This window comes from Zonotrichia albicollis, chromosome 28, assembly GCF_047830755.1.
Source record: "Zonotrichia albicollis isolate bZonAlb1 chromosome 28, bZonAlb1.hap1, whole genome shotgun sequence".
Classification (NCBI taxonomy): domain Eukaryota; kingdom Metazoa; phylum Chordata; class Aves; order Passeriformes; family Passerellidae; genus Zonotrichia; species Zonotrichia albicollis.
Window position 1 is genome coordinate 3,755,496 of NC_133846.1, and position 27,290 is coordinate 3,782,785.

A 27,290-nucleotide genomic window follows, 5' to 3' on the forward strand; every position below is an offset into this window, starting at 1 on the left:
GAAATGACCCCAAAGGCTCCTCACCCCTGAAATCCCAGAATCCCTGGGTGGTTTGGGTTGGAAGGGATTTTACACTCCTTCCTTTCTAGAGAAGGAGTTTTTCTGGACCCCTTTTAGGGTCTATTCCACCCCTTCCATGGCAGGGACACCTCTCACTGTCCCAGGGTGCTCCAAACCCATCCAGCCTGGCCTTGGGCACTGCCAGGGATGCAGGGGCAGCCACAGCTGCTCTGGAGGATTTCCTTCCCAAATCCCATCTATCCTGCCCTCTGGCAGTGGGAATCCATTCCCCTTGTCCTGTCACTATAAAAAAATCCCTTTTCAGTGCTGCTCTCTCTGTGCTGTTCTGCTCCACAGGTTCCTCTCATCCTCTTCTCCAAAAGCACCAGACCTTCCAGGAGAGCAGCTCTCTGTGCCCAGTTTGGGATGGGAGCACAGAACTGGAGCAGCTTTGGGTCACAGTGGATCCCTGCCTCTGTTTCCCTGAGGAATGAGTGAAGCCAGCAGCTCCAGGCTGAGTCCCTGTGTCCATGTGGGGTTGTGCCCTCCCCTTGCCCCCCACATTTCCAGTGTCCCTCACTGGCCCAGATTGTGTCCCCAAGGCCCCAGGCTGGCCTCACATCATCCCCCTGAGCAATAACCCGCTGCTGCCTGTTTCCTGGGAGGAAAGGAAAGGCAGGAAGGAAAAACAACGGCTCAGAATTTCCACTCATGACAAGAAAAAAAAAAAAAAAAAAAAAAAAAAAAAGGAAATAAAAGGAAAGCATGAATCAGAGGAGCTGGTTCATTCAGGAACACACAACTCCACAGAGCAACAAGGACCTGACCTCTGTAGCAGGAGTTTTTGTGCTCTTTATTTATTTGTTGTGGGACAGTTTGGCATAAACAGAGGCAGAGTACGTGACAATATTGGTGAGCTTCTGTTCAGAGCCTGCCGAGACCTGGAACCCAGTGGTGCTCCTTGGGCTGGATCCAGCTGTGTGTCCCTGGAGGGGGTCCCTGGAAGCAGCCCTGGGGTGTCACCTGTGAGCTCCCTGTCCCCAACGGGGCACAACGAGGCTTCCACAGAGAGGGACCCACGGAGGTGAGAGCAGGGAAACCATGGGGGGATGGATGGGGATGGATGATGGAACCGTGGATGGATGGATGGATCCATGGATGGATGGATGATCGAACCATGGATGGATCTCTGGATAGAGGGACGGATGGATGGATCCATGGATGGATGATGGAACCGTGGGTGGATGGATGGATCCATGAATGGATCCATGGATGGATCTCTGGATAGAGGGACGGATGGATGGATGGCTGGACGGATCCATGGATGGATGCATGGATCTCTGGATAGTGGGATGGATGGACGCATAGAGGGATGGACAGATGGACAGACAGAAGGATGGATGGAAGAATGGACGGCAGAGTGGACGGAAGAACGGCAGGACAGACAGACGGACAGACAGACTGACCGCTCCCGCCCCGTGCGGGCTCAGCCGCACGTGACCCACAGGCCCCGCCCCCGCGTTGCCAAAGGGGCGTGGCCTATCCGCACAGCGGGGACGCGCTCCGTGCCGGGGGTGGGGCCAGACGTGACGCCACGCGGATCAGACCAATGGGAGCGCGGCGCGGCGATGCGGGCGCGGCCGCCATTGGCCGGCGGTGATGTCAGGGCGGCGCGGGGCGGGGCCCGGCGGGGCAGAGCGCGGGGCGGCGGAGGAGCCGCGGGTGCGCAGCGGGAGCGGAGCGAGCGGCACCGGGCGGTACCGGCACGGCGGGGACTCGGTACCCGCACCGCGGGGCACGGCGGGGACACGGGCGGCGGTACCGTGGGGACCGGCCGGGGGCAGCCCCGCTCCGGAGCTGGCGGCTCGCGGGGCGCTGCGGGAGGCGGGAGGAGCCCCGGCCGCGGAGATCGCCCTGCGGGTCCCTCCCGGTGCCCGCACCCCCCGGCTCAGCCGCTGAGGGTGCCCGGGGGAGAGGTGGGGTGCGGCGAAGGTTGGAGGGAGCGGATGGAGCGGCTGCCGCGGGACCCCCCGGAATATCGGCTTTCCCCCCGTGTGTTTCAGGTGACGGGCGAGCTGTCGGAAACGCGCGTTGTGTGCCAGGCTGCCCCAATGCCAGCCCCCACCCTGCAGCCCGGCCGGCTCCGTGAGTAACCAACCCTCGCTGGGAGCTGCTGTTGGTGCGAGTAACAGGAACTGTGCTGGCCTCGTGCTGCTGGGGAAGGAGGAGGAGGAGGAGGAGGGCGGCAGTGACACTCGCAGCCTGCTGGAAGCGCTGGCTGTGCTGGCAGAAAGCCGCAGGAGCCTTCGGAGGGGAATCCTGCAGAGGGACGGTGCCGCTGGCAAAGCCCTGGCAGCCAGAAGAGCCTGAGTGGGATCATGTCTGAAAGCCAATCCTCTCCTTCAGTGTTGCTTTAAGTTTCTACATCCCTTACTTCGTGTGTTTTTCCCTCTGCCCCGTCACATCTGCTGGAAAAGAGCTGGGAGGAGATGCACTAAGGCATCACAGATCTGGGGAGGAGAGCCGGGATCGTGCACAGGGCGCTGGAAAGGAGCAGAGCCAGGGGGAACTGAGCCATTCGCAGCTGCTGCCGTGTCCCCTGTGCTCCGCGTCCCTGCTTGATGGGGATCGCTGCCGCAGCAGCAGGCTCCGCACTCCCGGGCGGGCGAGCAGCGCTGGCACAGCTCCCTCCTGGATGCTGGCAAGGCCGTGTGGATAAGCTGCTGGCAGAAGATCCCTCCTGGAGCAGCTGCTGGCTGTAGGCCCAGCGAGCCAAGGGTCGGGAGAGCGTGTCCTGCAGCATGACATCCACGCTGGAGCCCAAGGATCCCCCCCAGGCCAACGGGGACTGCGGGCAGCCCGCGGGGCCCGAGCATTTCCTGCGGCCCGAGGGCACCGCCGTGGACCTGGTGGTGCTGGAGTCCCGAGCCAACGCCAAAGGGGTGAGGGAGGAGGATGCTCTGCTGGAGAATGGCAGCCAGAGCAACGAGAGCGATGACACCAGCACGGAGCGGGGGCCTGAGCCCCCCTCGCCCCTCAAGGAGACCTCGTTTTCCATCGGGCTGCAGGTGCTGTTCCCCTTCCTGCTGGCTGGATTTGGCACGGTGGCTGCTGGGATGGTGCTGGACATTGTGCAGGTAGGGCTGGGGTGTGGCTGGTGGGGCTGGACATGGTGTAGGTAGGGCTGGGATGGTGCAGGTGGTGCTGGGGTGGTGCAGGTGGTGCTGGACATGGTGTAGGTAGGGCTGGGATGGTGCAGGTGGGGTTGGAGTGGTGCTGGACATGGTACAGGTGGGGCTGGGATGGTGCTGGATGTGGTGCAGGTGGGGCTGGAATGGTGCAGGTATGGCTGGGGTGGTGCAGGTGGTGCTGGACATGGTGCAGGTAGGGCTTGGATGGTGCAGGTGGGGCTGGGGTGGTGCTGGGATGGTGCTGGATGTGGTGCAGGTGGTGCTGGACATGGTACAGGTGGGGCTGGGATGGGGCTGGATGTGGTGTAGGTAGGGCTGGATGTGGTGCAGGTAGGGCTGGGGTGGTGCTGGACATGGTGCAGGTGGGGCTGGGATGGTGCAGGTAGGGCTGGGATGGTGCTGAGATGGTGCAGGTATGGCTGAGGTGGTGCTGGACATGGTGTAGGTAGGGCTGGGGTGGTGCAGGTAGGGTTGGAGTGTTGCTGGATGTGGTGCAGGTGGGGCTGGGATGGTGCTGGATGTGGTGCAGGTGGTGCTGGACATGGTGCAGGTAGGGCTGGGATGGGGCTGGACATGGTGCAGGTGGGGCTGGGATGGTGCAGGTAGGGCTGGGATGGGGCTGGGATGGTGTAGGTATGGCTGAGGTGGTGCTGGACATGGTGTAGATAGGGCTGGGATGGTGTTGGGATGGTGCAGGTGGGGCTGGACCTCGTGCAGTTATGGCAGGACATGGTGCAGGTAGGGCTGGTGCTCCCCCGGCGCTCTGCAGGGCTGGGTGGGATAAAGGAATAATAAAGAAATAGCCAAGGAATGCCGAGGCTGCAATGAAGGAATGCCAGGGCTGCCTCAGCCACAGGGAGAGGGAGAACAGTTTATCCCTGGTGTGCTGGGTGGGGAGGGGGAGATGGGGGAGCCCTCCAGCTCCTTGTCCCAGCCCTGGCTTTGTAAAGCTCAGTTAATTTAACGAGATGGAGGAGAAGTGAGGAATGAAGGAAGGAGAGGGCTCAGAGGAGAAGGTGCAGCCTGGGAGCTGAGACAGCTGGAGACAAAACCCTTCCCTGCTGCTGCTGCTGCTGCCTGGTGCCACCCCGGCCCTGGGACACCCCAGGTGCCACCCCAGCCCTGGGACACCCCAGGTGCCACCCCGGCCCTGGGACACCCCAGGTGCCACCCCGGCCCTGGGACACCCCTGGTGCCACCCCAGCCCTGGGACACCCCAGGTGCCACCCCAGCCCTGGGCCTGGCTCCTTCGTCCATTTCCCCCTCAGGTGCTGGCTCTGCCAGGTTAACGCTTCCCTGTGTGTGTGCCAGGCTCATTCCAGAGCTTCCTGCGCCATTCCTTGTGCTCGGAGACACCCAGGCGTGACAGGGGTGGCTCCCCCTGACACGGGCTGTGCTGGTGACTTTTAGGAAAGGCCAGCAGGGAGCTGGCAGCTGCCCTGGATGAGGTGTTCCCGGTGGGAATGTGCCAGCCTGGCTGTGTTTCCATGTGGGAACGCTGCCTCTGCAGCCTGAGCTGCTCCCACCACGTCCCCCAGGCCTGGGGGCAGCAGAGCAGCTTCTCCTGGGCAGAACCTCCATCTCTGGGGCACAAACTGGGCTTTGAATGGGGACACGTCCATTTGGGAGCTGTGGGCAGCCCAAACTGCTCAGCCTGGAGCTGCTGGGCTGGGCAAACAAGGCCTGGTGGTGTGGGCAGGAGAGGCTCCGGTGCCAGCCCCTGTGCCAGGAGGGCAGGGGGTGTGTTTGGGGTCTGTGGGTGCCGTCCTGCCCGTTTGTGGGCGCCGTCCTGCCCGTTTGTGGGTGCCGTCCTGCCCGTCTGTGGGTGCTGTCCTTGCCGTCCTGCCCGTCTGTGGGTGCTGTCCTGCCCGTCTGTGGGTGCTGTCCTTGCCGTCCTGCCCGTCTGTGGGTGCCGTCCTGCCCGTTTGTGGGTGCCATCCTGCCCGTCTGTGGGCGCTGCCCTGCCCGTCTGTGGGTGCTGTCCTGCCCATTTGTGGGTGCTGTCCTGCCCGTCTGTGGGTGCTGCCCTGCCCGTCTGTGGGTGCCATCCTGCCCATCTGTGGGTGCCGTCCTGCCCGTCTGTGGGTGCCGTCCTGCCCGTCTGTGGGTGCCATCCTGCCTGTTTGTGGGTGTTGTCCTGCCCGTCTGTGGGTGTTGTCCTGCCCGTCTGTGGGTGTTGTCCTGCCCGTTTGTGGGTGTTGTCCTGCCCGTTTGTGGGTGCCGTCCTGCCCGTCTGTGGGTGCCATCCTGCCTGTTTGTGGGTGCCATCCTGCCCGTTTGTGGGTGCCATCCTGCCCGTTTGTGGGCGCTGTCCTGCCCACAGCAGCCCTTTCCCCGCGTGCCTTTGAGCTCTGCTCATCCCCTCATGGTGGAGGGACCTGCTGGGACAGCTGGGAGGTGACTCCAAACAGGAAAGGCTGGACGGGGGAAATTATTCCAGAATAGCTTTACTGGAATCGTTTTCTGAAAAAAAAAAAAAACAAACCAAAAAAAAGGACATTTCAAGTGTGTTTTCCCCTCATAAGGTCCCTGCCTGGCTCTGCTGGAAGTTCCCCAAAGTGATTTGAGCCCAAGCTAAAGTTTTTCCTGGAGCAGGCGCTGCCCTTGCGGGCGGTGTTGACACATGGTGTTCATAATGTCAGGTCTCATCTTTCACACTCCAGACTGCGCTGGAGTCTTCAGCACTTTCACAGTTTTTGTCAGCAGTTATTTGCAATTCAATCAATTACACAATTAATTATTCCTTGATGAAGTTCACCTTCAGGATGCCCTTGTAGAAAATGAGGATTTGAAGGAACAACAGAAATTTGGGAGCTGCAATAGGAGGGGCTGGGAGGCTCTGGCTCAGCGCTGTGTTCTGGTTCCTGTGGCCTTTAGGAGTAAAACTTTGTAATTCCTGTGGAATTCCCGCAGCAGCTCAGCCCCGTGTTCCCCTGCCCTGTTCCTGTGGCCTTTAGGAGTAAAACTTTGTAATTCCTGTGGAATTCCCACGGCAGCTCAGCCCCGTGTTCCCCGGCCCTGTTCCTGTGGCCTTTAGGAAGAAAACTTTGTAATTTTTGTAATTCCTGTGGAATTCCCACAGCAGCTCAGCCTGTGCCGCCAGCAGCGCCAACTCCCTTTAGCCTTGGGATTGAATTCCCGTGGCTGGGAAGGGGGATGGAGGATTTTTCCAGAACCTCCCAAGAACCTCCAGCTCACCCTTCCAGTGCTGCATGGGATCCTGGGCAGAAGGACCATATTTATATTTATATTTATATTTACATTTACATTTACATTTACATTTACATTTACATTTACATTTATATTTACATTTACATTTATTTTATTATTTTATTGCTATTTTATTGTTACTATTCTTTTATTATTTCATTATTATATAATAAAGGCTATGAGCCTTTGCTTTGTCTTGCAAATATATATATATTATATTATTATACTATACAATGTATAATATTAATATTATATATAGTATATTATATATAAATCTAAAATGTATGAATTATATTAATATTATATATAGTATATTATATATAAATCAATAATGTATATAGTTTTATTAGATATATATAATTTATAAATAAAAATGTTATCTATTTATAAAATTTTATTATACTGTATAGTTATTATATTTTTATATTATTTTATTAATATAAGGTATATATACTTCTACATGTATATAATTATATATATAATTTCACATGTAATTTTTTTGTATTTATATATATGTATATATTTGTATATATATATAATTGTTATATATGTATTTATATATATATAACGATTATACTATATCGTTATTATGTGAATATATTATTTTATTATTATAATATATATAACTCTATAATGTATATAATTATATATATAGTTTAAATATATATATAAAGTATATATCTGTATATATCTATATATATATCTGTGTATATGTATATATATATATATATATATATATATATTTGCAAGACACAGCAAAGGCTCTCAGCTGAGACTGACCAAACTCCAGCACTCAAATCTGCCAAAAACTGCAAATATTGGGCAAAGCCTCTCCGTGTTTCCCTGTTTTGGCCTCTGTGTGTGTAAACATTTTGTCACTGGGGGCTCTCTGGGGATTTTCAGTGGAAGTTGCTGGCTCAGGGCTGTTTGTCAGCCCAGCAGGAGCTGTGTCACTGCTTTTATTGAATGGGCTTTGGTGAGATCTTCTGGTTTTATTGAATGTGCTTTAATGTGAGATTTTCTGGTTTTATTGAATGTGCTTTAATGTGAGATTGGCTAGTTTTATTGAATGTGCTTTGGTGAGATTTTCTGGTTTATTGAATGTGCTTTGGTCAGAGATGTGCTGGTTTTATTGAGTGTGCTTTGGTGAGATTTGCTGGATTTATTGAATGTGGTTTGGTGAGATGTGCTGGTTTTATTGAATGTGCTTTGCTGGATTTATTGAATGTGCTTTGGTGAGAGATTTGCTGGATTTATAGAATGTGCTTGGGTGAGAATTGCTGGTTTTATTGAATGTGCTGTGGTGAGATTTGCTGGACTTATTGAGTGTGCTTTAATGTGAGATGTGCTGGCTTTATTTAATGTAATTTGCTGAGATTTGCTGGTTTTATGGAATGTGCTTTGGTCAGAGATGAGCTGAATTTATTGAATGTGCTTTGGTGAGATGGGCTGGTTTTATTGAATGTAATTTGGTGAGGTGATTGAATGTCCTTTGATCAGAGATTTGCTGGTTTTATGGAATGTAATTTGTGAGATTTCCTGGTTTTATTGAGTGTGCTGTGGTGAGATTTTCTGGTTTTATTGAATGTGCTTTGGTGAGATTTTCAGGTTTTATTGAATGTGCTTTAATGTGAGATTGGCTGGTTTTATTGAATGTAATTTGGTGAGATTGGCTGGCTTTATTGAATGTGCTTTGGTCAGAGATGAGCTGAATTTATTGAATGTGCTTTGGTGAGATGGGCTGGTTCTATTGAATGTGCTTTGGTCAGAGATTTCCTGATTTTATTGAAAGTGCTTTGGTCAGAGATGTGCTGGTTTTATTGAATGTGCTCTGCTGAGATTTTCTGGTTTTATTCAATGTACTTTAATGTGAGATTGGCTGGTTTTATTGAATGTAATTTGGTGAAATTGGCTGTTTTTATTGAATGTGCTTTGGTCAGAGATGTGCTGGTTTTATTGAGTGTGCTTTGGGTGGATTTCCTGGTTTTATTGAAAGTGCTTTGGTGAGATTGCCTGGTTTTATTGAATGTACTTTAATGTGAGATTGGCTGGTTTTATTGAATGTAATTCGGTGAGATTGGCTGGCTTTATTGAATGTGCTTTGATCAGAGATGAGCTGAATTTATTCAATGTGCTTTGGTGAGATGGGCTGGTTTTATTGAATGTACTTTGGTGGGATTTCCTGGTTTTATTGAAAGTGCTTTGGTCAGAGATTTGCTGGTTTTATTGGGTGTGCTGTGGTGAGAGATTTGCTGGATTTATAGAATGTGCTTGGGTGAGAATTGCTGGTTTTGGTGAGATTTGCTGGATTTATTGAATGTGCTTTGGTCAGAGATTTCCTGGTTTTATGGAATGCACTTTGGTGAGATGTGCTGGTTTTATTGAATTGCTCTGGTGAGATTTGCTGGACTTATTGAGTGTGCTTTAATGTGAGATGTGCTGGCTTTATTTAATGTAATTTGCTGAGATTTGCTGGTTTTATGGAATGTGCTTTGGTCAGAGATGAGCTGAATTTATTGAATGTGCTTTGGTGAGATGGGCTGGTTTTATTGAATGTAATTTGGTGAGGTGATTGAATGTCCTTTGATCAGAGATTTGCTGGTTTTATGGAATGTAATTTGTGAGATTTCCTGGTTTTATTGAATGTACTTTGGGTGGATTTCCTGGTTTTATTGAAAGTGCTTTGGTCAGAGATTTGCTGGATTTATAGAATGTGCTTGGGTGAGAATTGCTGCTTTTGGTGAGATCTGCTGGTTTTATTGAATGTGCTCTGCTGAGAATTGCTGGATTTATTGAATGTGCTTTGGTCAGAGATTTCCTGGTTCTATGGAATGCACTTTGGTGAGATGTGCTGGTTTTATTGAATTGCTTTGGTGAGATTTGCTGGATTTATAGAGTGTGCTTTAATGTGAGATGTGCTGGCTTTATTGAGTGTCATTTGGTGAGATGATTGAATGTCCTTTGATCAGAGACTTGCTGGTTTTATTGAATGTAATTTGTGAGATTTTCTGGTTTTATTGAGTGTGCTGTGGTGAGATTTTCTGGTTTTATTGAATGTGCTTTAATGTGAGATTGGCTGGTTTTATTGAATGTAATTTGGTGAGATTGGCTGGTTTTATTGAATGTCCTTTGCTGGTTTTATTGAATTGCTTTGGTGAAATTTCCTGGTTTCATTGAATGTAATTTGGTGAGATTGGCTGGTTTTATTGAATGTAATTTGTGAGATTTCCTGGTTTTATTGAATGTACTTTGGTTTTATTGAATGTGCTTTGATTTTGCAGCACTGGGACGTCTTCAAGCAGGTCACCGAGGTGTTCATCTTGGTTCCTGCTCTGCTGGGGCTGAAGGGGAACCTGGAGATGACGCTGGCATCGCGCCTGTCCACAGCTGTGAGTGCCCAGGGGCTGGGCAGGGACAGGGACAGCTCCTCTGTGGGTGTGGGAGGGTAAAATCCCCAAATACAATAGAGAATTGAGTCAAATATTGGGTTTAATCAAATATTTGGTTTAATCAAATATTTGGTTTAATCAAATACAGGGTTGAATCAAATACAGGGTTGAATCAAGTATAGGGTTGAATCAAGTATAGGGTTGAATCAAATATTGGGTTGAATCAAATATTTGGTTTAATCAAATATTTGGTTTAATCAAATACAAGGTTGAATCCAATATTGGGTTGAATCCAATATAGGGTTGAATCCAATATAGGGTTTAATCCAATATAGGGTTGAATCCAATGATCTATTAGCACTTGCTGGTTTTATTGACTTCCTTCTGCCATGCAGATGTGCCTGTGGATCAACCAGAAATGAATGTTTGGGTTGCTGTAGCCAAATGAACAGGCTCCAACACCATAAGTTTAACCATTTGTAGCCCAGACCAGCCCTTTGTGGCCTGTTTGGTCAATGTGCCAGTGCCAGCCAAGGAGTGGCCAGTGCCCAGTTGTGACAGTTATTGGTGTGAGGCTGCCAAATCCCATAATCAAATTCTGCTGGGCTCATTCCCTTCCTGTGAGCCTGCCCTTGCTGCTGGAGAAGGCACAGCAGAGCTGCACTGGGTGATATCTGGATCTGGTAGAGAAAGATCTCCCCCTCTTTCCTCCTACTTTTTTTCTTCCTTTTCCTCCTCCTTTTTTCCTCCTTTTTTTCCTCCTTTTCCTCTTTTTCCTCCTCTTTTTCCTCCTTTTCCTCCTCCTTTTTTCCTCCTTTTTTTCCTCCTTTTCCTCTTTTTCCTCCTCTTTTTCCTCCTTTTCCTCCTCCTTTTTTCCTCCTTTTTTTCCTCCTTTTCCTCCTTTTTTTCCTCCTCCTTTTTTTCCTCCTCCTTTTTTTCCTCCTCCTTTTCCTCCTCCTTTTTTTCCTCCTCCTTTTTTCCTCCTCCTTTTTTTCCTCCTCCTTTTTTTCCTCCTCCTTTTTTTCCTCCTCCTTTTTTCCCTCCTTTTTTCCCTCCTTCTCCTCCTCCTTCTCCTCCTCCTTTTTTTCCTCCTTTTTTCCTCCTTCTCCTCCTCCTTCTCCTCCTCCTTCTCCTCCTCCTTCTCCTCCTCCTTCTCCTCCTCCTTCTGCAGGGACAGAGGCTGAGCTTTGTTCACCCCTTCTCTCTGAAACAACCAACCAACCAACCAACCAAACAATTCCCTTTGTTTGTGTCCCTCTCCATTGTTGGCATCCTTGCTGTCCTGGCCCCAGGGCCCCTCTCCCTGCTGGGCACTGCTTGGGCACTGTTGGCCCTTGTGTGTCCCCTCCTGGGGCGGTTTTGGGGCAGGAAATGGAGAATTTTGCCCCATCTGCCCTGGGGACACCAGCCCAGGCTCCTGTCCTGTCCCCAGGCTGGCTTTGGCCTCTGCCTTCCCTGCTGTGCTCCCCAAACCCTGGAATTAAAGCTGCAGACACCCCCAGTGGCACAGGAGGGTCTCTGCTCCCAGGGGGCTCCTCCCTGCCCACAACTCACCAGGATCGGTCCCAAAAAATTTCCAAAAAAATCTCCTTGTTGAAGATTTTTCTTCTAAGGAGCTGAGAGGGTTCAGAGAAAAAGGAAAACAGTGATTATCTGATTTGCTTCTGCTGTGTTTTGTTCCTTTGGAATGTGTTGGGAGATTGAAATTCGCACAAAACCAACTACAGGTGATTGTGTCATTGGTTTAATGTGAATTGTTTTCACTTATTGGCCAATTAATGCCAAGCTGTGTCAGACTCTGGAAAGAGTCACAAGTTTTTATTATTATCTTTTTAACCTTCTGTAAATGTCTTTTTTGTGTTCTTTAGGATAGTTTAGTATAGTATTCTTTAATAGAATATAAAAAAATAATAAATTAGCTTTCTGAGAACATACAGTCAGAACTATCATTCCTTCCTTCATCTAGACACCCCACAAATATAATACAAGTGTTACATTCATATTTTCCAAAAAAATCTCCTTGTTGAAGATTTTTCTTCTAAGAAGCTGAGAGGCTTCAGAGAAAAAGGAAAACAATAATTACCTGATTTGCTTCTCCTGTGTTTTGCTCCTTTGGAATGTGTTGGGAGATTGAAATTCACACGAAACCAACTACAGGTGATTGTGTCATTGGTTTAATGTGAATTGTTTTCACTTATTGGCCAATTAATGCCAAGCTGTGTCAGACTCTGGAAAGAGTCACAAGTTTTTATTATTATCTTTTTAACCTTCTGTAAATGTCTTTTTTTGTATTCTTTAATATAGTTTAGTATAATGTTCTTTAATAGAATATAAAAAAATAATAAATTAGCTTTCTGAGAACATACAGTCAGATCTATCATTCCTTCCTTCATCTAGACACCCCACAAATATAATACAAGTGTTACATTCATATTTTCCAAAAAATCTCCTTGTTGAAGATTTTTCTTCTAAGAAGCTTTAGAGAAAAAGGAAAACAGTTGTTTCATTGTTTTTTCTGTGTTTTGCCGCTTTGGGATGTGTTTGAAGATTGTTTATCTAACAGGTGATTGTTTAATTAGTTTAATGTGAATTGTTTTAATTTATTGGTCAATCAGGGCCAAGCCGTGTCAGACTTTTTCCAGACTCACAAGTTTTTATTATTATCTTTTTAACCTTCTGTAAATATCCTTTCTGTGTTCTTTAGGATAGTTTAGTATTCTTTAATACAATATATTAAATATATAAATACAATATATTAAAATACAATAATTAAAATAATACAATATATTAAAATAATAAATTAGCCTTCTGAAAAGAGTCAGATTTATCATTCCTTCCTTTGTCAGGGCACAAACACAACCCCAAGCTCTCTCCACAGCCCGGAGCCCTTTCTCAGGCTTTGGGTTCCTAATTAGCGCTGCCTTAGGGCACCTCAGAAATCCCTTTCACAATTAAGAGGCCGAACTCCCCCATTAATTAAAGGATTAAGGGAGGTTATGCTAATCCCAGCCTAATTGCCACGGCGCTGGAATTTGAAGGTCAGGCTTCTTATGGAGCTCAAATTCCTGTGCTGGATCTGCTGCTCCATTTTTTGTTGGTTTTCCCCCATTCCTTCCTGCTCTGTGCTCAGAATTTGCCCCAGAGGTGGGACAATTGATTACTCGAATTGATTAATTTGATTAATCAATTAATTAATCAAATTAATCAATCTGGATTTCTTATTTTCCACCTGAGAGGAGGAAATTGCTGCTGTTTTGCACGAGTTTGAAGAAGTTTAGGATGCAGTGCTGCAGGTTTTTGTGTTATAACATGATTAACTAATAAAGCTTACACTGTAGCATGAGTCCATAAGATGAAATATTTAAAATATTTCTTATGGAGCTCAAATTCCTGTGCTGGATGTGCTGCTCCATTTTTTGTGGGTTTTCCCCCATTCCTTCCTGCTCTGTGCCCAGAATTTGCCCCAGAGGTGGGAGCATTAATCAATTAATTAATCAAATGAATCAATCTGGATTTCTTATTTTCCACCTGAGAGGAGGAAATTGCTGCTGTTTTGCACAGGTTTGAAGAAGTTTAGGATGCAGTGCTGCGGGTTTTTGTGTTATAACATAACTAATAAAGCTTACACTGTAGCATGAGTCCATAAGATGAAATATTTAAAATATTTCTTATGGAGCTCAAATTCCTCTGCTTTACCTGCTGCTCCATTTTTTGTGGGTTTTCCCCCATTCCTTCCTCCTCTGTGCCCAGAATTTGCCCCAGAGGTTGGAGCATCTCAGTAAAGCACATCCAGCAAGGAGAGTTAATTAATCAGTTAATTAATCAAATTAATCAATCTGGATTTCTTATTTTCCGCCTGAGAGGAGGAAATTGCTGCTGTTGTGCATGAGTTTGAAGAAGTTTAGGATGCAGTTCTGTAGGTTTTTGTGTTATAACAAGCTCACACTGTAGCATGAGTCCATAAGATGAAATATTTAAATATTGGGTCAAAAACCACAAATATCCTGGTTGGCAGTGTTTTATTGGTCAATAAATCCTTAAAAGGTTTTGTAACTAAGGGTTTTGAGACCTTCTGAGCCATGCAGTGAAGATGTGAGCTGAACTCACCCTTCCTGTAAAAAATAAGGAAAATAAATCCTATCATCTAAAAAACTCAGAGGTTCCCTCTCTAATTCGTTCAAAATATATTCCTTCAGAATGCATTTCCCACTCCAGTGTTTGAGCTCCCTTGTTTGCTGAGTTCATCAGCTTCTGATGATGCAAATTGGGGATAAATTTACCCAGTTTGGTACAAATTGACCCGTTCTTCCCATAAAGTCCCCGGAGGTGGCAGGAGGAGCAGAGCTCGTGCCCTGCAGCGATTCCTCTGCCTTATTTTGGACCCTACACCGGGAATTAAAGATTGAAGCCATTTCCACCTCCTGCCCAGGCTGGTGTCCCCCACAGGGATATTTATTGGGTTATTTTCCAATCCTGCTCAGGCTGTCCCTGTGCCAGTGCCCCCTGTGCCAGGGCTGGTGGCTCCTCTGTGTCCCCACTGTCCCCAGCCTTGTTTGCTCAGCTTTTCCTGCAGCTTTCCCTGGCTGTGCTGCCGACCTGGGGCAGCCTGACCCAGCCAGCACAGAGAAATGCACTTTGTGGCTGCAGGGGTGTCATGGATATATTTTATGAAAAATCCTTTCTTTAGGGTTTTTTTCTCCTGAGAAGCTGAGAGGCCTTAGAAATAAAATGTAAGCATTGATTATCTGCTGCTGTGGGATGCAGCAGGTGCATCTGGGATTGGTCTCATGGGGTTGTTTTTAATTGAAAATGGTTTAAATGGCCAATCACAGTCCAGCTGTCTCACAAGATCTTATTATCATTCTTTTCCTTTCCTTTCAAGCCTTCTGATGAAATCCTTTCTTCTATTCTTTTAGTGTAGTTTTAGTATCTCATTATAATATAATATAATATAATATAATATAATATAATATAATATAATATAGTTACAATATACAATATAATAGAAATACTATATAATATAAATACAATAGAATATAAATACAATATAGAATATAAAATATATATACAATATAGAATATATAATATAAAACCAAAATATGATATAAGATATATGATATAATAGAATAGAATATAATGTAATATAATGTAATATAAATACAATATATAATGTAATGTAAATACAATATAATATAACTCATAGACAATATAGACTATAAAAATATATACAATATTGTATATATAATATATATACAATATAGAATATAAATACAATATAATATAGAATATAAATACAATATAATATAAAATATAAAACCAAAATGTAACATAAAAACAGTGTGATATATAATATAATATAATATAATATAATATAATATAATATAATATAATATACATTATCAGCCTTCTGAAACATAGAGTCAAGATTCTCATCTCTTCCCTCATCCTGTGACCGCCACCACACAGGGGCACAGAGAGATCTTGTTGATTTTGCAGCATTCCCATCAGATTTTTGGTTGGTGGCACCATAATTTTGGGATTCTTGGTTGGTGTAGATTCCCCTTCTCACTCCCTTTTCTGCTGAGTTGTTCCCCTGAGGGTTTGAGTCCCCTCCTGCCCAGGCAGGCAGGGATTTGGCTGCTGGCAGGTGTAACAGTGTCTGGTTTCCTCTTGCAGGCTAATATTGGCCAAATGGATTCGCACAAAGAGCTCTGGAAGATGGTTACAGGGAACATGGCTCTGATCCAGGTAAGCAGGGGAGTATTCCCGGCATTTCCAGGGATGAGGCAGCCACAGCTTCTCTGGGCAACCTCTCACAGAATTTTCAGAATGGCCAGGTTGGAAGAGACCTTCAGGATCACTGATTCCAACTCAGGTCCAACAGCTCAACTCAGCCCTGGCACCCAGTGCCAATCCAGGCTTGGTTAAACACCCCAGGGATGGGGACTGCACCACCTCCCCAGTCCCCAGGAATTCCCAAAATTCACAGAATTCCCTGAATTCACAGACTTACTGGGTTGGGAGAGATCTTCAAGATGATTCAATACAACCCAGTCCCAAGACCTCAACTCAACCCTGGCACCCAGTGCCACATCCAGGCTTTGTTAAACACCCCAGGGATGGGGACTCCACCACCTCCCCTGGGCAGAACATTGCAAAACTTTATCACTCTTTCTGTAAAAAACTTTTTCCTGATATCCAACCTAAACATCCCTTGAGGCTGTGAGCTCTGGCTGTGTCAGTCCCTGCAGACAGAGCCCAGCCCCAGCTGAGCACGGGCACCTTTCAGGAGCTGCACAGTGATGGGGGCACCCCTGAGTCTCCTTTTCTCCGGGCTGAGCACCCCCAGCTCCCTCAGGGCTCCCTCACAGGGTTTGTGTTCCATCTCCAGCCTCGTGGATGTGCTCAAGCTCTCCTCAACCCCTGGGACTGTCCTGGTGATCCTGTGCTTTCCATTTCCACATCCTGTTCATGGTGGCACTGTCCTGGTGACCCTGTGCTTTCCATTTCCAGGTCCAGTCCATGGTGGGACTGTCCTGGTGTTTTAGTGACCCTGTGCTTTTTATTTCCAAGTCCAGGCCACCGTGGTGGGACTGTTTTGGTGACCCTGTGCTTTCCAGGTCCAGTCCATGGTGGGACTGTCCTGGTGTCTTGTTGACCCTGTGCTTCCATTTCCAGGTCCAGGCCATGGTGGGACTGTCCTGGTGTCTTGTTGACCCTGTGCTTCCATTTCCAGGTCCAGGCCATGGTGGCACTGTCCTGGTGACCCTGTGCTTCCATTTCCAAGTGCAGGCCATGGTGGGACTGTCCTGGTGTTTTAGTGACCCTGTGCTTTTTATTTCCAAGTCCAGGCCACCATGGTGGGACTGTTTTGGTGACCCTGTGCTTTCCATTTCCACATCCTGTCCATGGTGGGACTGTCCTGGTGTCCTGGTGACCCTGTGCTTTCCATTTCCAGGTCCAGGCCATGGTGGGACTGTCCTGGTGACCCTGTGCTTTCCATTTCCAGGTCCAGGCCATGGTGGGACTGTCCTGGTGACCCTGTGCTTTCCATTTCCAGGTCCAGGCCATGGTGGGACTGTCCTGGTGACCCTGTGCTTTCCATTTCCAGGTCCAGGCCACCGTGGTTGGCTTCCTGGCCTCGATTGCAGCCGTGGTGTTTGGGTGGATCCCAGATGGGCACTTCAGCATGGACCACGCTGTCCTGCTGTGTGCCAGCAGCGTGGCCACTGCCTTCATCGCTTCCCTGGTGCTGGGTGAGAGTCCCCCCTGTGCTGTGCCCCTCCTCCTGAAATATCAACCTCCCCTTGGCCTTATTTTGGTTTTTTTGGGCTCTTTCTGGCTGCAGGCATGATTATGATCGGGGTGATCATTGGCTCCAAGAAGATGGGGATCAACCCTGACAACGTGGCCACGCCGATCGCTGCCAGCCTGGGGGACCTCATCACCCTGGCCCTGCTCTCGGGGATCAGCTGGGGGCTCTACAAGGAGCTGGGTGAGCACCAGCAAAGGGCTCAGGCTCTGCCTGCTCCTTGCTGTGTCCCCCTCTCATTGCTTTACCCTGTTCTTCTGGAATTTTCCTCAGGGTGTGAGGGGTTCCTGCCCTGGAGCTCCCTCAGTTGGGCCTGGTTCAGGTTAGGGGAGGGGATGGAGCTTTTCACTGCCTTGAACTCCTCCTCCTCCTCTCCAGGTGGGGTGCTCAGGGAGAGCTGTTTCCTTTCCCTTTTTCCTTTCCCTTTTTCCTTTCCCTTTTTCCTTTCCCTTTTTCCTTTCCCTTTTTCCTTTCCCTTTTTCCTTTCCCCTTTTCCTTTCCCCTTTTCCTTTCCCCTTTTCCTTTCCCCTTTTCCTTTCCCCTTTTTCCTTTCCCCTTTTTCCTTTCCCCTTTTTCCTTTCCCCTTTTTCCTTTCCCCTTTTTCCTTTCCCCTTTTTCCTTTCCCCTTTTTCCTTTCCCCTTTTTCCTTTCCCCTTTTTCCTTTCCCCTTTTTCCTTTCCCTTTTTCCTTTCCCTTTTTCCTTTCCCTTTTTCCTTTCCCTTTTTCCTTTCCCTTTTTCCTTTCCCCTTTTCCTTTCCCCTTTTCCTTTCCCCTTTTCCTTTCCCCTTTTCCTTTCCCTTTTTCCTTTCCCTTTTTCCTTTCCCCTTTTCCTTTCCCCTTTTCCTTTCCCCTTTTTCCTTTCCCCTTTTCCTTTTCCCTTTCCCTTTTCCCTTTCCCTTTTCCCTTTCCCTTTTCCCTTTCCCTTTCCCTTTTCCCTTTCCCTTTTCCCTTTCCCTTTTCCCTTTCCCTTTTCCCTTTCCCTTTCCCCTTTCCCTTTCCCCTTTCCCCTTTTTCCTTTCCCCTTTTTCCTTTCCCTTTTTCCTTTCCCCTTTTCCTTTCCCCTTTTCCTTTCCCCTTTACCTTTCCCCTTTTCCTTTCCCTTTTTCCTTTCCCTTTTTCCTTTCCCCTTTACCTTTCCCTTTTTCCTTTCCCTTTTTCCTTTCCCTTTTTCCTTTCCCTTTTTCCTTTCCCTTTTTCCTTTCCCTTTTTCCTTTCCCTTTCCCCTTTCCCCTTTCCCCTTTCCCCTTTCCCCTTTTCCCCTTTTCCCCTTTTCCCCTTTTCCCCTTTTCCCCTTTTCCCCTTTTCCCCTTTTCCCCTTTTCCCCTTTTCCCCTTTTCCCCTTTTCCCCTTTTCCCCTTTTCCCTTTTCCCTTTCCCCTTTTTCCTTTCCCCTTTCCCTTTCCCCTTTTCCTTTTCCCTTTCCCTTCCCCGAGGCTCATCCAGGTTCATCCAGGGCTGAAGGGAGCAGCACTGGGAGATGCTGCCCAGGAGTGGGAAGCAGGGATGAGAGCTGGAATTGCAGAGATCTCACTGAGATCTGCTGGTGAACCCATCCAAGGGTTTCACAGGGGACAGCTGTGACAAGGAGCCACCACATCCTGCAGGCTCCAGGCTGCCCTGGATTGTCCCTGCTCCTCCTGGAGCTCCTGAGGGACGTGGCTTTGATTTTTCTGCTTCTTCTTCTGCTTCTCCCCGTGCCCAGAGAGCAGAGCCTACGTGAACCCCTTGGTGTGCGCCTTCTTCCTGTCGCTGCTGCCCATCTGGATCATCATTGCCAGGAGGAATTCTGCCACCAGGGAGGTGCTGTACTCGGGCTGGGAGCCCGTCATCATCGCCATGGCCATCAGCAGGTGAGCCTGGCCCTGTCCCCGTGCCCAGAGCCCCCCAGGGAGCCCAGCACTGACTGCCCCTCTCTGCCCTGCAGTGTCGGGGGGCTCATTCTGGACAGGACGGTGTCGGACCCCAACTTTGCTGGCATGGCAGTGTTCACCCCGGTCATCAATGGTGAGTCCTGCCTGCCCTGGCTGCAGCTCTTGGCCAACTGGGATTGGGTGGGATTTCAGGACACTCATTCTCTCTTGGGGCACACCCTGAGCCACCCTGTCACCTTTTGCTCTTGGCAAACTGGGATTGGGTGGGATTTCAGGACACTCATTCTCCTCTGGGGCACCCTCTTTTCACCCTCTTCTTCCTTTCTTTTTCCTCCCTTCCTTTCTTTCCCCGCCTTCCTTTCTTTTCTTTTTCCCCCCATTCTTTTCTTTTCTTTTCCTCCCCTTCTTTTCTTTTCTTTTCCCCCTTCTTTTCTTTTCTTATCCCCCTTTTCTTTTCCCCCTTCTTTTCTTTTCTTATCCCCCTTTTCTTTTCCCCCTTCTTTTCTTTTCCCCCTTCTTTTCTGTTTCCTCCATTCTTTCTTTCTTGGTTTCTATGTCAACCACCTTGGTGGGAAATTCTTTCAGGGGTCAACATGAATCCTTCCCCCTTCCTTCCTTTTTTCCCCCCCTTCTTTCCCCCTCTTCCTTCTTTTCCCCCTTCCTATTCTTTCTTTCTTGGTTTCTATGTCAACAACCTTGGTGGGGAATTCTTTCAGGGGAAAACATGGATCCTTCTCCCCCCTTCCTTTGTTTCCCCCCCTCCTTTTTTCTTTTTCTTTTTGCCCCCTTCCTTTCCCCCCCCCAATCTTTTTTTTTTTTCCCTTCCTTCTTTTTCCCCCTTCTTTTCTTTTTCCCCCATTCTTGCTTTCTTGGTTTCTATGTCAACCACCTTGGTAGGAAATTCTTTCAGGGGAAAACATGGATCCTTTCCCCTCCTTTCCTTTTTTTCCCCCTTCTTTCCTTTTTTTCCCCCTTCCTTCATTTTTCCCCCTCCTTCCTTCCTTCTTTCCCCCTTCCTTCATTTTTTTCCCCCCTTCTTTCCTTCTTCCCCCTCTTCCTTCTTTTCCCCCTTCCTATTCTTTCTTTCTTGGTTTCTATGTCAACAACCTTGGTAGGAAATTCTTTCAGGGGAAAACATGGATCCTTCTCCCCCCTTTCCTTTTTTTCCCCTCTTCCTTCTTTTCCCCCTTCCTACTCTTTCTTTCTTGGTTTCTATGTCAACAACCTTGGTGGGGAATTCTTTCAGGGGAAACCATGGATCCTTCTCCCCCCTTTCCTTTTTTTACCCCCCCTTCCTTCTTTTTCCCCCCTTCCTTCTTTTTCCCCCCTTATTTTCTTTACCCCCTTCCTTCTTTTCTTTTTCCCCCATTCTTTCTTCTTGGTTTCTACATCAACAGCCTTGGTGGGAAATTCTTCCAGGGTTAAGCATGGAAGAATTCCAGGGTTAAACACGGGACAAAAACTCTTCTCAGACTTCTCTGTGGCTCACAGGAGTTCCCCTCTCGTGCAGGTGTGGGTGGCAACCTGGTGGCAGTGCAGGCCAGCCGCATCTCCACCTACCTGCACATGAGCGGGGAGCCTGGAGAAGGCCCTGGCACTGCCCCTCGCAAGTGCCCCAGCCCCTGCAGCACCTTCTGCAGCTCAGGTACAGCCTGGGGACAGGGCTGGGTGCCAGCTGGGCACAGCCAAGGGGGCACAGCAAAGGGGGCACAGCCCTGCCCGGCTCAGGCTGGGGCTGCCCTGCCCCATCCAGGGCTCTGCTGGCGGGAAATGTGGCTGTGGGGTGGCCTGGGCTGGAAGGGGATTTGTGGATGTCTTGGTTGGAACACACAGGTTCTGCTAAGGAAGGCAGCAAATGGGAAATTTAAACCCCCCTCCCTCCAAATTGTTATAAATTTGAAATTAAGAGGCCCTCATGCAAAGATATGGGAATAGGAATAACATTTAAACTCCCCTCCCTCCAAATTGTTATAAATTTGAAATTAAGAGGCTCTCATGCAAAGATATGGGAATAGGAATAACATTTAAACTCCCCTCCCTCCAAATTGTTATAAATTTGAAATTAAGAAGCTCTCATGCAAAGATATGGGAATAGGAATAACAGTTCTTTATTTAATCTTGAGCTGGAAGGGGATTTGTGGATGTCTTGGTTGGAGCAGACTAAGGAAGGCAGGAGCCTCCCCTCCCTCTGAATTATTATAATTTTGAAATTAGGGGCTCTCAGGCAAAGATATGGGAATAGGAATAACAGTGTTTTATTATCCTGAGCTGGAAGGTGATTTGTGGGTGTCTTGGTTTGAACAGACAGGTTCTGCTAAGGAAGGCAGCAAATGGGAAATTTAAACTCCCCTCCCTCCAAATTGTTATAAATTTGAAATTAAGAGGCTCTCATGCAAAGATATGGGAATAGGAATAACAGTTCTTTATTATCCTGAGCTGGAAGAAAATTTGTGGATGTCTTGGTTTGAGCAGGCGGGTGGCTACTAAGGAAGGCAGGAGCCTCCCCTCCCTCTGAATTATTCTAATTTTGAAATTAGGGGCTCTCAGGCAAAGATATGGGAATAGGAATAACAGTGTTTTATTATCCTGAGCTGGAAGGGGATTTGTGGATGTCTTGGTTTGAACAGACAGGTTTTGCTCAGGAAGGGAGGAGGTCCCCCTGAAATGGGAAATGTAAACCCCCCTCTGTCCAAATTATTACAATTTTAAAATTAAGAGGTTCTCAGGAAAAGATATGAGAATAGGAATGACAGTTCTTTATTATCCTGAGCTGGAAGGTGAATTGTGGATGTCTTGGTTTGAACAGACCGGTGTGTGCTAAGGGAGGCAGGAAGCCCCCCTGAAATACGAAATGTAAACCCATATATTTCTATATTTCTATTTTATAAAATATATTAAATATTTATTTTATATATTCTATATTAAAATCTATTTTACAATAATTTACAATTACTTAGAATGAGCTATTTTTACAATAATTTATATTCTAGAAATATTTGTATATTATATTTTATAATTATAATTATATATTTATATTATATTAAATATATAAATATGTAAACTATTTAAACATATTTAAATATTTATGTTTTACAAAATAGATTAATATATTTATATTAAATATATTTATGTTATATATTTATATTAAATATATAAAATATATTTTACAATAATTTACAATGAGTTATTTTCGCTACAAGAACGTAAACATCAGAAGGTGTAGAAAATCTTGAAAAGTCAGGGCAATACTTGGGCACTTGCAGGGTGTGAATGTGCCCTTCTGTGCCCTTTGCAGACGTGAACTCCCGCTCTGCCCGCGTGCTGTTCCTGCTGGTGGTGCCCGGGCACCTGGTGTTCCTCTACACCATCCACTCCATGCAGGGCGGGCACACCACGCTCACCCTCATCTTCATCGTCTTCTACATGACAGCAGCGCTGCTCCAGGTGAGCTGGGAGCCTCAGGGACACGGGTGGCACCTGCCCAGGTGTGCCTGTCCCTGCCCAGAGATCCTGTGCTGGGCAGAGGGATCCCTCAGGAATTCCTTCATGGGCACCTGAGCACACAATTCTTCCATCCTGCCATTCCTGGGGAGTTTAAAATCTGGCTTTTTGTCTCTTTTTTTAAATCTTTTTGGTAGCCAAAGTGTGCTAATTTGTCCTGAGGGCTGATTTGGCAATTTGGAAAGCCCTGGTGATGAAGGATGTGGAATTCTGCAGGAATGTGTGCCCTGTGCTGCCCTTTGCCCTGGCATTCCCTGGGGCTGGGGGAGCCCACAGGGCTGTGAGGGAAACACAGACTAAAGGCTTGGGAGGACCCAGTGCAGATTTTGTTGTGCCCATGGGGTTAATTGTGGCCATGGGGTTGTTATCCCTGTGGGGTTAATTGTGGCCATGGGTTTAATTATGACCAGGGGGTTAATTGTGGCCCATGGGGTTAACTGTGGCCTGTAGGGTTGTTGTTCCCGTGGGGTTGTTGTTCCCGTGGGGTTGTTGTTCCCGTGGGGTTGTTGTGCCCACGGGGTTAATTGTGCCCATGGGGTTAATTGTGCCTGTGGGGTTAATTGTCACCTATGGGGTTGTTGTGGCCTGTGGGGTTAATTGTGCCCATGGGGTTGTTGTGGGGTTGCTGTGGCCTTTGGGGTTAATTGTGCCCATGGTGTTAATTGTGGCCATGGGGTTGTTGTGGCCACGGGGTTGTTGTCCCTGTGGGGTTATTGTGACCTATGGGGTTAATTGTGCCCATGGGGCTGTTGTGGGGTTGTTGTGGCCTGTAGGGTTTATTGTGGCCTGTGGGGTTGTTGTAGCCCATGGGGTTAACTGTGCCTGTGGGGTTTATTGTGCCCATGGGGTTGTTGTGGCCCATGGGGTTAATTGTGGCCCGTGGGGTGGTTGTGGCCTGTGGAGTTGTTGTGGCCTTGGGGTTGTTGTAGCTGTGGGGTTAATCGTGGCAACGAGGTTGTTGTGCCTATGGGGGCTGGTTTGCTGTGGGGTTGTTGCAGCCTGTGGGATTAATTGTGCCCATGGGGTGGTTGTTCCCATGGGGTTGTGCTCCCCTGGGCCAGACAGGGCCACTGTATGGGATTTGCAGAGCTGCCCTGGGGTTTCAGGGCCGCAGTGGGGTCACAGGGCTGCAGTGGGGTCACAGGGCTGCAGTGGGGTCACAGGGCTGCAGTGGGGTTTGCAGGGCCGCAGTGTGGGGTATGCAGGGCTGTAGTGGGGTTTTTAGGGCCGCAGTGTGGGGTTTGCAGGGACACAGTGTGGTGTTTGCAGGGCCGCAGTGTGGGGTTTGCAGGGACACAGTGTGGTGTTTGCAGGGCCGCAGTGTGGGGTTTGCAGGGCCGCAGTGTGGGGTTTTTAGGGCCGCAGTGTGGGGTTTGCAGAGTCGCAGTGTGGGGTTTGCGGGGCCGCAGTGTGGGGTTTGCAGGGCCGCAGTGTGGGGTCACAGGGCTGCAGTGGGGTTTGCAGGGCGGCAGTGGGGTTTGCGGGGCGGCAGTGGGGTTTGCGGGGCTGCAGTGTGGGGTTTGCAGGGCCGCAGCGTGGGGTTTGCAGGGCTGCAGTGTGGGGTTTGCAGGGCCGCAGTGTGGGGTTTGCGGGGCCGCAGTGTGGGGTTTGCGGGGCCGCAGTGGGGTTTGCGGGGCGGCAGTGGGGTTTGCGGGGCTGCAGTGTGGGGTTTGCAGGGCCGCAGTGTGGGGTTTGCAGGGCTGCAGTGTGGGGCTGCAGGGCTGCAGTGTGGGGTTTGCAGGGCCGCAGTGTGGGGGCTGCAGGGCCACAGTGGGGGCTGCAGGGCCGCAGTGTGGGGGCTGCAGGGCCGCAGTGTGGGGGCTGCAGGGCCGCAGTGTGGGGGCTGCAGGGCCGCAGTGGGGTTTGCAGGGCCGCAGTGTGGGGTTTGCAGGGCCGCAGTGTGGGGTTTGTGGGGCCGCAGTGTGGGGTTTGCAGGGCCGCAGTGGGATTTTTAAGGCCGCTGTGGGTCGCAGCGCTGCTCTGGGGTCACACCGGAGCTCAGGGCTGTGCTGCCGTGGCTCTTGCAGGTGCTGATCCTGCTCTACATCGCAGACTGGATGGTGCACTGGATGTGGGGCAGGCACCTGGACCCCGACAACTTCTCCATCCCGTACCTGACAGCCCTGGGGGACCTCATTGGGACGGGGCTGCTGGCCCTCAGCTTCCACGTGCTCTGGCTCATCGGGGACAGGGACTCCGATGTTGGGGATTAAACCTCCCTGCTCCTCCCTTCCCACAGCTCTCCTCCTTCCATTTGTTGTTTCTTTGCTTCTCCCCTTCCTGTCCTGCCACCCACCCTGGAAGATTTCACCTTTGATACTGGATTCTCATTATTTTCAATGGGAATTTTACCTGGTTTATATTTCAAGCCGAGTTTGTAAAAAAAGAAAAATCTTATCTAGTTTTGGGAAGGACAAACAAACAAACAAACAAAAAGTGTAACGAGACAATCACTAAGTGCAATTTTTGTAGCAGTTGTGTCCGAACCAAGGTTCCAGTTAAGTTCCTGCTCGGTCAGGTCATGCAGGGAGCCCCCCCTGCCTCCTCCCTCGAGGTTCAGGGCTGCTTTTTTCGCTTCATAAGCGTTTTTTAAACCCTGCAGGTGGAGCTCAGGTCTGCCCAGCTGAGCTGGCACCTTCCAGCCAAGCACAACCTCACGGCCCAGGGCATGGGGTAACCCTGAAAGGAGGATCCAGCCTAGGGCCCACACCCAGAAATGGGGAGTGTCTGTGAGGGGGGATGAGGAGGATGGTGAGGAAGGCTCCTGTGTTCAGCACAGGAATGGGAGTGAGCTCATTTGGGGCAGGCTGGGCTCTGCTGGCATCTCCAGGCTCCATTTTGCCACCCACCCCAGAGTGCAGCACGCTGCTCCTGCCTTGGTGAGCTGAGCTCAGCTGCTCTGAGCCTGGCCTAGAGGGGCTGAGGACCCTCCCCACCCATCACCATCACCATCCTCCTGCCCAGGGATCCCTCCTGGTGCTGCTCCATTCCCCTGCTGACCTTCCCAGAGGGGTGGATGGACAAACAGCTCCTGGGTTTTGTGCCCAGGTTTCATTTTGGGCTGCTGAGGGGGCTCCTTGCAGGCAGGAAAAGCCACCCAGCATCTCCCCAAGCTGAGCCTGGGCTCTCCCAGCTGGGCAGGAGCATTTTGCTGCTGGTGTCTGTCAGGGAAGGACATCCATGGGATAATCCTGCCAGCTGGAAATGCAGATCACACACAGGGGCCTGGCTCTTGGAGCAGGAACAGGAACCAACCCCCTGCCCTTGTGTAAAATCTGGGATTATTGGGGCAGGGTTCCCTCCTTTGCTGCTTCCCCTCCTGCTTTTTGTGGAATTCCTGCTCTTCCCCTTAGGCCACGTTGGGAGGGCAGGAAAAACCCACAGCAAGTGCAGCCAGAGGGGCAAACCAAGACCAAAGTTAGGCCAGGCTCAATGTGCCAGGCCAGAGCTGGGCCTGGCTCCAGATGGTGCTGATGGAAAGGAGGGTCAGGATGAAGTTCTGGATTGTTGGAAAGGAGGGTCAGGATAAAGTTCTGGATTGCTGGAAAACAGGGTCAGGATGGAATTCTGGAAATCCACAGAGCAGATGGAGCCAAAGCAGAGCTCCAGGCCCTCTCTGGAGCTCTGCAAACCCTTCCCTGCTCCAGGACGCTCCTCCTGAGTTGTAGTTTTGAGGTGATTTCCGCCTTTTTTCCCTTGCTAATCCAGCATCAGGCTCAGTTTCCCTCCTCCTGTGCTCCGTGTTCCGTGTGGGAGCAGCTCTGATCCTCCTCTGTCCCCTCTGGTGACATTTCTCAGTTTTCCTTTGGCCAAAACTGTGCCCAAAGGAAAAAACCCAACCACAAAACAAACTCTGACCCTGCTCTGCTGAGCTCTCAGCCCAGGGAATCCTGGAATATCATTTTCCTGGAATATTATATTTTCCTGGAATATATAATTTTCCTGGAATATTATAATTTTCCTGGAATATATAATTTTCCTGGAATATTATATTTTCCTGGAATGTTATATTTTTTGGAATAATATTTTCTGAAATATTTCCTGGAATATTCTCAGCTGTTCACCTGATTTCTCTGCCTGATGTTGAGGAATATAAATGCAAGATTTCCTTCCATTAACACTTCAGCTTTTATGGATATAAAGAGAAGCTCTGCTGGCTTTTTTTGGTGTCACATCACCACTTAATCCCCCAGGAAAAAATTCCCTAGAGGAGGAATCTGCCTCTCATGGTGGGGCTGGGGGGGTCTGTACATTAAATATGATCAAAGGTTTGCTTGGGGAATGGTCAGGGAAGAATTTCATTTAAAACTGAGGAATATTGATGGAAAAACAAAACAAAAACAAACCAAACTCTTCCCGCTGGTTGCACTCCAATGCATGCCTACTCTACAGCTGCCTGCAGATGAAAATCCTGGTTTACTCTTTTATTAAAGGAAAAAAAAAAAAGACTGTCTTAATTATTTATAGTTCCTATAACTGACAGATGTCGACCTAATGGATAAATTATATTTGGTTAAATAAAGATGACATTTATTTATGTGGACTGTGGTGGGTTTTTTTTTTTTTCCATCAGGTTGAAGGCCTCACTCAGGTTTTGAGGTTTATTTGAGCTCAGGGTGAATTTGAGGTTTATTTGAGCTCTTTTTTGATAGGAGAGTTACGAAAATCAAATAAAGTGCTGGGCACGAGGCAAACTGGGATTAGTGAGAGTGCCAGGTGACCTTGGGCAGCTCCTGGGGGCTCCCAGCAAAATTCAGGTGTTTGTTCAGCATCCAGGCCCTGCTGCCACGTGGCCTCTGCCTTTTCCTGCTCATTTT

The 27,290-nt window shown here is 48.6% G+C and overlaps 1 protein-coding gene across 5 annotated transcripts; it reads left to right on the forward strand.

The window, feature by feature from the left end:
* Positions 1 to 1,063: 1,063 nt before the first annotated feature.
* Positions 1,064 to 26,958, forward strand: SLC41A1 (solute carrier family 41 member 1). Of its 5 annotated transcripts, none has more exons than XM_074528025.1 (11): positions 1,064 to 1,084; positions 2,064 to 3,137; positions 9,683 to 9,790; positions 15,467 to 15,538; positions 16,902 to 17,046; positions 17,139 to 17,285; positions 18,804 to 18,951; positions 19,026 to 19,105; positions 20,483 to 20,617; positions 22,268 to 22,416; positions 24,501 to 26,958. In XM_074528025.1, exons 2-11 carry the CDS (start codon positions 2,802 to 2,804, stop codon positions 24,684 to 24,686), a joined length of 1,506 nt encoding a protein of 501 aa, XP_074384126.1. In that variant the 5' UTR covers positions 1,064 to 1,084; positions 2,064 to 2,801; the 3' UTR covers positions 24,687 to 26,958. The 5 variants fall into 5 exon arrangements, with proteins under 5 accessions (XP_074384126.1, XP_074384122.1, XP_074384123.1 ...); XM_074528021.1 differs by lacking the exon at positions 1,064 to 1,084 and adding an exon at positions 1,655 to 1,779; XM_074528022.1 differs by lacking the exon at positions 1,064 to 1,084 and adding an exon at positions 1,678 to 1,818.
* The last annotated feature ends 332 nt before the right edge of the window (positions 26,959 to 27,290 follow it).

Coding starts and splice junctions, on each gene's coding strand:
- SLC41A1 (XM_074528025.1), top strand. CDS start 2,802: ATGACATCCACGCTGGAGCCCAAGGATCCCCCCCAGGCCAACGGGGAC. Junction 3,138..9,682: donor TGGTGCTGGACATTGTGCAG/GTAGGGCTGGGG, acceptor TTGATTTTGCAG/CACTGGGACGTCTTCAAGCA. Junction 20,618..22,267: donor CAGCACCTTCTGCAGCTCAG/GTACAGCCTGGG, acceptor TGCCCTTTGCAG/ACGTGAACTCCCGCTCTGCC.